Below are 10941 nucleotides of genomic sequence, written 5' to 3'. Positions count from 1 at the left end.
TTGTACTGAATAGTTTTTTTGTTTTGGGAGTTAAAAATCATTACAAATGCAGCAAAATACCAACATTACTACTACAACAAACATATCTATACAACACTGTTAACAAGTTTGAATAATGTAAAACAAATGGAATAAAGTTTCTGAATTTTCACATTTACAAATATTTATCATTGTTAGGGTATCCTCATCATGTGTTTATAAAGTGTGTAAAAAATATTAATGACTGCTAAAAGTGTGTACATGTCTTGCAACAAGAGGAAGCACAAATACAATGATTAACATTGACTTTCCCTTTCCCAGTTGTGCTAAAAGGTTTTGGTGGAAATAAAAATGAGAACACAGAGTTGGTACAAAAAAAGCAAAATTGTATTCTGAGGACAGACAGCACCAAGCATTTACTTAAATTATGAAAGAATATGGACATTTACAGCAACATATTTACAGTTACGCTTAATAACATAACAATATGAATTGAATCAATGAGCGTTTAGTATTTCCTGTTCGCTTAAGAGGACCAGTGTGTAAAGCAGGCAAGATGACGATGTTTAGTGTTTCATAATAATGATAAAGTGACTAATCAGTACAAAATATTCACTCAATGAAATGACAGACCAGTGTTTCAACATCAACAAAAACATTGCATCCTACATTCTACTACACCACATGATTTTCCAGTTTGAGGCATTCCAAATGAAAAGATAATTAGTACAGCCGTCACAGTGGTTTGGTGAGCAGGTGATTTTCCTGGACAAACAGCAGTTTAAAATTTATTCTGATGCAAAAGAAAACAAAAAACCGACAACTAAAGCTGAACTCACAGAGACTCTGTAAAAAGAAATATGGTAAACTTCAAAGAAATAAGGCATTGTGCTTTTCCCATCTGTTCTCCACTAAAAACCGTCTCCCATGTACGAAACCACTGTCAGTTGTGAACTCAAGCCACACAGCCATGATTGCATTTACACAGAAGGAGAAGATTAAAACTACAGCTCTTGGCACGTTTTAATCATTGATGAACATGTGTATCACAAACTGCCTTTGAAAACCTCAAAAGAGAAGTTTCAGCTGGGGAGAAGTTATAATTGCCTCAGACTGGAAACAGGAAACTCTCAAAGTGAATGTGATCAAGCCACAACTCCTGAGCATCTGATTTATTATTATTATTATTTTTTTTACTATTAATAAGAGCCTTCCTTGGAGATTTTCTGTAATGTGCTTCAACACAGGTTTAAATCATTTATTTTTAGAAGTCATGTGCCATCAGTTTTCATAGTATAAAAATATCTGGAAATAGTTTGACACAAAACCTGCGGATAAAAATCATTTTCCCCCAAAATGAAGAAATGCTTTTTGATTCTATTGGCCAACGCTAGGCGAGGAGTTTCAGCCTGCTTCCAGTACACATGCTAAGATAACATATCTAATTATGGACAAAATTCACGCTGGCACAACTCCAAAACAAATTGGAGTCTGCACTTTTTAAGCGAACAAAACTCAAGAGAGACACCTGAGCAGAAGAAACAGCAGGAGGAATGTCACAGGATCACTCCTGGCGTAGTTCGTATTAGTGGTCATTGGTGTTTCCAGTCAGAAAGGCCTCAGCGTCGGCTTAACTGTAGCCGTCGTTCCACTCCATGACTTTGTCGTATTCCTGAATCTTCTGCTTGATATGAGACAGTTTACTCTTCAGGTACTCGCAGCGCTCCTTCTTCTCCAGGAAAGTGGGATCCTGGTGTGACAGAGGTCAGAACGTCATGGGTCAGTTCGTTCCTACACGGTTGTAACCGTCGAAGTGTTGTTAGAAATAAGAAATTCCTTTCTTCATTGCGCCTCTATTCTTTTTGTTTTATGTGATGAACAACGTACTGCCTGTCTCGCTTATTGTCAAACACCTTCCTCCTTTCAGCAACTGAGTTGAAACATTAACAAAAAAAGTAATAAAAACACTGTCAAATGTTATTTACACTATTTATTTACACTAGAATGATTAATTAATGTTTAGGTGTTTTTTTGTTTTTTTTTTCCCGGAGTTTAAAAACGTGAGTAATAGTTTCGTATTTTAACAAAGAACATGCAAACAAATCTAGGAATTTAAAGGTCAGTCGGCACAAAGAGGAAAGTCTGACAGTACCATGAAAACATGTTGACGTCAGACAATAGCTGCGTTTCCATTAGCCCTAGAATTGCACAAAGCCTAAATATCTCAATGAAAAACTGGTCATGGAAACACATAAACTTCAAGAAACCTCTCAAATATCGCAAATGACACTCATGAGGTGGCTTTTCAGAGGCGTATCGCAACAGTGTCATGGAAACACGTTGTTCGCATTTACACGTCACCGGACGTGACGTACGGGCTCACGTGACCAGTTCACTTCAAGTGAAAATGGCGCTTTGTGTTTGGACAAAGGAGGAGACGTAATTTTTTTTTTTTTTTTTAACAAGTCATCAAAGAGAAAAATATAATAACCACCAAATGCAGATTTATACAAGAAACTTTGTACCTGCATCGTCCTCAAAGTGGGGTCTCGCGGGACCAGGTTTTTACGAGAATTACGGCTTATGCGCCTCACACCATTCAATGGAAACGCCTGCAAATCGCAATTGTGCTTTGCCGAAATTTTTAGAAATATCGATTTTTATTTGGCGAAAAACTGTAATGGAGACGCAGCTATTGTTTGCAAATACAAGATCAGTCATCAATCACTTGAGATTGAAAAACAACTAAAATGTTGTGATGTTTTTTTTTTTGTTAAATACAAAATTGGAGATTCTGTCTAAAATGTACCTAAATTTGACACTATATTAATAATTTTGCTGGAGCAGAATTAACCCTACAACAATACTTACTACATTAACTTAATACATTTTACACAGTAAACAAAACAGAGACTCACATTTTTCTTCCTCTGATAGTCCTCGAGGATTCTGTTTATGCGATCGGCCTCCTATAAACAAAAGAAATTGGTATCAAATCACACACTGAAACACAGCTGAAACCTTTAACCCACGCTGTAAACTCTGGCCTATAAAACAAAAAACTGTTGCAAACTGTCAGGGTGGAAGGGAAGTCCAGTGGGAGGGAAGCAGGAAGGCGCAGTGGAACAATAAAAATTTTTCTTTCACTGTTTACACGAAAACCAAAACACTGAACACAGCCACACAATCCAGCACAACGAGTCTGTGCGCTCGTCCTCTCAGCTTTCTGAAAAAAGGTGAGACTTGTGTGTGTGTGTGCGTGTATGTGTGTGAGTGAACTAGTCACCATGTGGCTGGAGGGGTGCTGGGGCAGACTGCGCATCATGGCGTCCATCTCGTCAAACTTGCGGGCAGTCTTCTGCACCTCGGAGTGGATCTCCTTGTACTCGGCGTACTGGTCGTTGAACACGGCTCGGTACTGGTCGCGCTCCTCGTTGGTCCTGATGGTCGGGTACTTGCTGCGATTCAAAGGCAATTGAGACATTAGTGGGCGTCATGAAGCGGAGAGAGACACAGCGGGCCTTCGTTAATGTTGCTTAAGCAACGGCGTTTAGCTTCATACCACTTATTGATATAAATCAACTTTTCTAAAAAAAAAAAAAAAAAAAAAAATCTTACATTTATTTAGATACATCTATAAACCAGCAACAATTCTGCTCAGGGAACAATCTAAAAAAAATTGCAGAAACACATTTGAACTCTGAAAATCCAAAGGTAATGATATTATATCTCAATTTAATTTGGTGTTTAATAGTGAAACAAAACAATCTGGAAAGACATTTGTCATGATGACTTTTCAGAAAAATAAGCATACGTAATGAATTATAGCAAAAAATAAATAAAAAATGGAGCTACAGCTTATACAACAGGTAGTTCTGACCAAACGTCTGCACTGGACCAGAACCGTTCAGCTCAGCGAGTGCCGATGAGGAGCGCAGCAGTGCCGGGACTTCAGACATCACGCTTCACTCCACCTCACGGGTGATTCAATTCCACCTCTGACAGAACACCTTCATTTTGACATTGCTTAATGCCGACGCCGACTGTTAACTTTAGAAACACTTACGCAATGTAATCCGGCAGGATGACAGGTTTGGGGATGTGTCCAGACGGAATGGTTCCCTGTAAAACCTTTGGTTGCACTGCCTTGGGAGCAGACTGCAGGGGAACAAACGCACCGTCGGGAACGTGCTCTGTGTATTTGTCGATGGGAGCTGAAACTGGATGCGTCTGCAGAGTAACAGCAAGAGCAAAACATTACAAAATAAAAGCATTGTCCAGGCACAAGTGCCGAGTTTATCCACTGAGACAAAGGCTGCGTTCGGACTGCAGGCGAATCTGATTCAAATCAGATTCCTTCTCAAATCCGATTTTTTTTTTTTTAGGGCTGACTGTCCACACTGGTTTTCAGCAAGTGTCCAAATGGGATCTGGCACATTGGGTCTTGCGTCGCGTAGAGTGACGTCACGGACAGTCAAAACCCATCGGTGTGTTTGGAGCTGTGCACACTGAGACGCATCTGTCCAAATGCCGTTTGAAACTGCCTCCCGAAGGCGGTTTCAATCCGTTTTTTTTTTTTTTGTTGCAAAAATCGGATTCCATGTGATTTGTGACTGTTCAGACCATCCGGTTTCAATCTGGATGTGCTAGAAATCGGATTTTGGCTGGCAGTCTGAACGCGGCTAAAAAGGCAGGATGCCTACCAGGGACTGGGCCGCTCGCATGTCAGAGGGATGCATCTGTGACACAGAAACATAGGAGACATTGATCAGGTGAAATCACAACAAAATAAATGAGGTAAGACAGAAGAGAGGAAGATTTATCAGCGCTCCCTGCGTGGAAATAAAGTGTTGCCATTGACAGAACTTGGTTCTATGACTTTCTGGATGTTGAGCAGGACGCTAACGGCGAGCGTTTACCTCTTGGCCGTACTGCTCCCTGTATCTGCGCGCGGCTTCGTGCCTCCACAGCTTGAGACACACCATGGCGCCGATCAGATACACCACCATGGTGACAAAGAGGAAGATGATGGCAGCGGTCTGGCCCGCCTCCGTTCGGCAGAAGGCGCCGTACATGCCGCTGTTGAAGACCGGGTAGGAGCAGAGCCCCCCGCGGGTGGTGTCTCGGACGTAGACGATTCCTGGTGTAACATCAAGCAAACGTGTCAGTAGAATGTTTTCAACCCAAAGTTGAAATGTTAGTTATCGCGACCCCGACTGCAAAAGAGTGGCCATGGTAAATGAGTGGATGAATGGATAATGAACCTTATTCTGCATATTAATACTCATCGTTTGAGGGGAAACTTAGCTGACTTGTAAACGGCTTTGCACATCCCGCATTATGCCACGTGCAAGTAAAGAGTGTTCTCTTCCAGTTGGCCTGCCACCTGATCTCCCCACTCATTGCATTATTGAAGGGCTTCCTAATGACACTGCGTTTCTGCCAATTCTCAAATGTCCTCTGCCATTCTCTGGCTATCCAGTCAGTCAATCGTAAAATGGATTTTGAGGTGGAATAAATGCAAAGCAACACTTTGAATATGAGAACAATGACGCTATGATTGCCATCTGAAGCAGAAGCTGATTTATTTCATTTAACCTGACATGTTGGGGGAAAAAACTCTGCATTGTTGCTTAAAGACACTGTAGCATTATTAAAAAAAAGAAAAAAGAAAAGCCACAATAGGAGCGTTTGCTGTACTCAGGAGTTGCAAGTTAGCGGTGCTCTTTGGATGGGAAAAAAAAACAAGAAGAAGCCAAACCGGGAGAAACTCCAAGGCACTCTTATAGAAAAGTCAAAAAGCCTTTATTGTGGCGGTTTGGTTACATTCAAAACTCTGATGCGTTTCGGCAATCAAGCCTTCCTCAGAGAGTCAAGCTGGTTTTGAATGTAGCCAAGCTGCTACAATAAAGAGAGTGCCTTGGAGTTTCTCCTGTTTTTGCTTCTTCCTGTAGCATCGTTGTCCTCTGCAGTTGGCCACCCCACTCTGCAGCTCGGCCACAGTTTGCAAACTGCGGTACTGTAAAGAAATACTTATATTGTGGAAGAGGAAGAACATGTGCGGTCTCACCTGCCGCCATGTAAAGCACGCTGAGCGCCAGGTTCATGGTGAACTCTGTCAGCGGCCACCAGGAGGAGTCCAGCAGGATGGTGCGGTAGTACATGGTCATGCCCATCACGAGCATGATCACGGTGACCAACCAGGCCAGACCCGCCACCACCAGTATGAACGGGGTCTTGGGACCCGTGTAGTAGGTCCCGCCCGTGCCGGCGCCGTAGAGGCCTCCGGCGCCCATGCTGCCCGGGGACGAGTATCCAAACATGTTGAACCACTCATTGTCCTTGTGGATGTACGCGCAGACGCAAGCGAAGACAGCCGCCCCCAGCAGGAGCTCCACGCAGCCCAGGATCCTCAGCAGCCCCGGCCAGGACTTCATGTAGGCGTAGCGCTGGTTGTACTCCTCCACTCGCTCGCTGTAGGTCAGAGCCGTGTGGTGGGTGCGGCCCGACACCGACTCGTGGGCGTCCCTTCCTTCCAGCAGCTCCTTTCGCGAATTGTAGCTGCCGCCCGAGCCGCCATACGTGTCCCGGAAGGATCCGGGCACGGAGGGCGACTGCGGGGGCGAGCAGCGCACCCCCTCGGTGGTGGTGTTGTTGTTGTTGTTGCAGGTGGAGGAGCCGGACACGGACCACGGCTTCTTGCTGCTACGGTTGCTTCCCCGGAAGAAGTTCTTCCAGGAATCGGGGATGAAACGGTGGACGGGTTTGATGTCGAGGGCCGGGTCCAGCTCGGGGTCACCCTCGCTGCCGCTCAGCTCCTGATCGAGGCCCACGGGGGGCTGATCTGGCAGCGGCGGCGGGGGCAGCGGGTCGGCGCTCTGAGCGAGGCGGGCCGCTCTGGGCTCCCTCACTGACAGCCGGTCGTCTGAGGCCGTCCGGCGTATAGAGTCCAGAGGTACCTCGTCATAGTAGGGCGCCTGGCGCACGCGCTCAGTGCGTCCTTGAAAGCCTCCTCCATAGGACATGAGGACAGTGATGGTCCCTGACAGCACAGAGAGAACACGCAAAGTATTCGTACGACTCCTCCACCCAATGAAAAGGTCAAAAGTTTAGGTCACTTCTGCGATTTAGGAATACTTTGGTATTCACGAAGCGAGGTGTGTTTGAGGTACTTGTCAGCGTTGGCCTGCAGAACAGGTAGCTTGTGTACACATTCTGACCCATTTCTCTTTGTAGGAACAGATTTGAGGTACATTGGTGGTGACTAATGAACCGGTAAGTAAATAAGCAGCAAGTAGGGCTGCAACTAACAACCATTTTGATAATTAATCGGACGATTGTCTAAACGATTAATCTGACTTTTTGCAATTACCTTTACAATTTAGCTTTAAGTTCTTTGAGGCATTTCAAAACCAACACTAAAGACAATAAAAATCATTTCAAGAAAAATGACTTCCTTCAGAAATAACATTTCATTACAGCTTTCTTTACTGCGCATGACTGTGAGAAAGTACCTCATACAAACCCAACTTCATAGATATTATTTACATATGTAATTTTCCAAAATGACATGCAACCCTGAGACTAAGGGTAGCGAGATTATGTGCAGACATATCATTAAAATGATCAGAGATCCGCACTGAATATTTACCAAATATTCCATTCACCAACAAGGCTTGCATCATATTTTCAAATATTCAAATCAACAAGAAAAAGGGAAAACAAAAGAGAACTATAGACAAGGAAAAACAAATGCAATTCATACAGTCAAGTCGACTCCCAGTTCATACAAGAGTTGAGAAAGAAAAGGAAACATCCCAACGTCCTCCATGCAAACCGTGCCAGGAATGCAATTTTTGTGCTGCCGACAAAATGGATATTGTTTTGTTGTAAATTGTTCTGTAGTTGTGTGCTGATTCAGGTCTTCGAACGAACTATGTCCAAGGTGAGGAGCTTAATGTGTTGCAAATATGAAATGGAAAAAAACAACTGTATTTTTTTCCTTAGGCAGCACAAAAGTACATTCTGGACCCCAAAATCGTCCTTGAATTCCCATTTAAGTGGACATCTTGCCTAGAGAAATAAAAAGTAATACAAACTGTGCTTGAATACCTCTTTCACACGCAGTCACTCAACACGACTTACATTGGCTTGCAGGTCAGAGTGCAAACCTGCTTTGAACATGCGGTGAGCTGAAGAATTGCCTGTGAAGAAGATGAAGATGGAAAAAAATAAAGAGTGAAAAAAGCCTTGAACATCCATTTACATCAACAGACACACCAGGAAAAATGTTACAAATTATGATGTAAGAGCTTTTTGGTCGAACCACAAAAACGCATGTATGTATGTGTGTGTGACTTTCAGTGATTTTGAACAGTGAAATCGCTGGAATTACTCACTGTTGACAAAAAAAACTCAACATTTCAGCTTGATTTGTAATGAAATGCAACACTTAAACAAATTTAAAAAAACACACACAAAATACAAATGTCACATTTATAATATATTTCTTCCAGAAAACACTAGTGATACACGAGTTATTAATAATAATAATAATAATAATAATAATAATAATAATAATAATAATAATAATAATAATAATAAAAATTCCTCTTACTCTCCCTCTCTCTTGAACGCCTTCTCTCCCTGTGAAATCTGCTGCGGACCGTCTGCATCCTCAGAAACTTCCTCCTACACGCTGCCCGAGTCATCCTCGTTCTGAGCAAATGGTTTTCTGCCAAGACGAGTGTCTAGACAAACCTCGGCTCGATTGCGAAAATACGGAGCAGTCACTGCTTCCACACAGTGAAAAATACCTGCGTGTGTGTGTGTGTGTGTGTGTGTGTGTGTGTGTGTGAAGTGGGGAAAGGGCCTGACGATACCGAAAACCTGCGGAACTTTCGGATGGAACGCGGCCAAGGGCTCGGTCGGGGGGGGAAAGTCAACAGTTCAACTTTGTGTTTCGGCTTAATCTGAGACGCTTCCGTTGACACGCCGCTATTATGTTTTGTTTTTTTGTTTTTTAATGGAGCTAATTAACGTTACGCCCCAGTTAGGGCTTAATTAGCTCGACAGCGAGGAGGACGCTACTCGCGGTGCCTTTGAGGCTAACGTCACGTAAAGTTCACCGCTGACTTTTCCAAGCAGGAAGTCCGACCTCAAGAGTGGGTCGTGAACGCCTCGTAAGCGATTCCCAACGGGACGCGTCGGCTAACATGCACCTATAGCGGATTTTACACGGAGACAGCAGCCAACTTACCTTATCCGTTTGCCTTCCCTCACTTCTTCTCCTTTCTCCCATTTCAGTGACGCTGAGCCACAGGTTTCCCCTCCGCCCCGCTTCGGACGCGACCACGTGACCTGCCCATCCCCGTGACATCACGTTGGCAATAGGGAAGTGCACCTGTTTGTAGTGTTGGCTGCTCACCTGAGGCGGCGGTAACTACCTTAGCAGAATGAGGAAAGTCAGTTGCGGGAAACGGTGCCAGCAGGTTTCAGGGAGTTTAGCCCGCCTACACAAATTTAAAAATGACCATTATTATGGCTATTATAAGCTCCTGCAGTATGTTTGGCGCCTGGAAGGTTGCCAACTGGCACTAGTAAAGAACTGTGAATGCACCAAAACACCAAAAAAAAAAAAAAAAGTTCCTATATATGTGCACGTAACTCTGTTGTGCCTCTCTAGCCTTTCTCAGAACACCTAAGAAATAAGGAAAGCCCACCCTTCAGTCCCTGTTCTTGTACGTTTCAGAAAGTGGGTGCTAAAACAGACAGCCCTGGATTCTAGCTGTATATTACGTCACCGAGGGCAGTGATTCAATTACAGGCACCGCTGACAAGTTTATCGACCAGGTTATGCTGTTTTCTGGAAAGCTAGAGGTTGAGAGGCGTCTCTGTAGTTGTCTGTAGTTAAATCATTCAAAGCTGCTTGTTGAGCACTAGATGGCACTCTTAGCTCAGGGAAGATTCAGTTAGAGTTTTATTATTATTATTCAGGTTATCAAACCTAAAGCCAACACTTAAAATGAGTCCACTGAAGATTTTTTTTTTTTTAGAACCAAACCGTTCAAAGTATGTGATAAAGATAGTTTTCAACACGCTAGAATTACACTAAGGATCATCTCCAGAGTTCCGTGTATACACGCTGTCTGAATGTATTAGTTTGTGCAACCAACCCGTCCTGTCAAAATGTTTTGAAAAGCTGATTATTCCTATGAACCGTAGCATGCAGAAGCAGGAGAATTTCCCAGAGACTCCGAGAGCTTCTTGCGATCACAAACCCAGTGCAGCTCTGTAAAGGAGGGTGGGGGAGGTTTCTTTGTGTTAGCCGTCAAAGATTTCCGCCCACCGCCGTCTTGGCCTTTTGTGCCAGAGTCATCATTTGTTCCTGGTTGACAGCAAAAGGATTTTACTTCGGTTTCACAGATTATGGCAAAAATATTAAATGAGTCCAGCTCATTTTTATTTTAATATATGTCTTAGTTCAACTTCACTTGGTCAAGGTTCTTTTTTGGAACCTTCCAAAATGCTTGTTCCCTCTTGTCCTGGAAGCATTTCAGAGAGGTCAGAGGTCATCACAGCTGGCTGCTCTCCCATTAAACACTTCTTTCTTTGTTCTTCTCTTCAGCACAACCCACAGGCAGTTTTCAGGCTGCACAAGAATCCACTGATTATCTGTTGATCAGGTTTATTGAACTAATCTGTGATGTACCGGACGAGTGCTTTCTTGTGGAATGGAAATTTTCCATTTAAAACAACAAACAACACATTCTCCCAATGATCTTTCTAGAGCAGACACAACACAACTTGTATCGGCTGTCAACATATGACGCATCTTATCTACATGTGCAATTTTTGAGGATTTTATTCATTCTCATCTGCCAAAAAATGGTCAGGTACTCACCTTTACATTGATGTTCTTTCATTGACGAGCCGTTTTCTCATTATTCTCATTATTATAAT

General features: G+C 43.2%; 1 protein-coding gene across 2 annotated transcripts; it reads right to left on the bottom strand.

The window, feature by feature from the left end:
- Positions 1-344: 344 nt before the first annotated feature.
- Positions 345-9341, bottom strand: marveld2a (MARVEL domain containing 2a). 2 transcript variants are annotated; one of them, XM_076029589.1, is made up of 9 exons: positions 9239-9341; positions 8092-8183; positions 6050-7021; positions 4899-5119; positions 4683-4718; positions 4046-4209; positions 3266-3437; positions 2898-2948; positions 345-1729 (listed from the first exon to the last, which is right to left on the bottom strand). In XM_076029589.1, the coding sequence occupies exons 3-9, from the start codon at positions 7002-7004 to the stop codon at positions 1610-1612; spliced, it is 1719 nt and encodes a 572-aa protein (XP_075885704.1). In that variant the 5' UTR covers positions 7005-7021; positions 8092-8183; positions 9239-9341; the 3' UTR covers positions 345-1609. The 2 variants fall into 2 exon arrangements, with proteins under 2 accessions (XP_075885704.1, XP_075885705.1); XM_076029590.1 differs by having other exon boundaries at positions 8125-8183.
- Between the last annotated feature and the right edge of the window lie 1600 nt (positions 9342-10941).

This window comes from Nelusetta ayraudi, unplaced genomic scaffold, assembly GCF_046127955.1.
Source record: "Nelusetta ayraudi isolate G7.1 ecotype Tasmania unplaced genomic scaffold, CSIRO-AGI_Nayr_v1 ptg000026l, whole genome shotgun sequence".
NCBI classification, from domain to species: domain Eukaryota; kingdom Metazoa; phylum Chordata; class Actinopteri; order Tetraodontiformes; family Monacanthidae; genus Nelusetta; species Nelusetta ayraudi.
Note: the sequence above shows the minus strand (reverse complement) of the source record. Positions and strands in the feature narration are given on the sequence as shown.

What these genes read in the sequence shown, in the direction of transcription:
- marveld2a (XM_076029589.1), bottom strand. Translation starts at nt 7,004, where the DNA reads ATGTCCTATGGAGGAGGCTTTCAAGGACGCACTGAGCGCGTGCGCCAG. An exon ending in TGCGAGCGGCCCAGTCCCTG is followed by an intron (nt 4,210 to 4,682) that starts GTAGGCATCCTG and finishes GTTACTCTGCAG; the next exon opens with ACGCATCCAGTTTCAGCTCC. An exon ending in AGCACCCCTCCAGCCACATG is followed by an intron (nt 2,949 to 3,265) that starts GTGACTAGTTCA and finishes TTTTGTTTATAG; the next exon opens with GAGGCCGATCGCATAAACAG.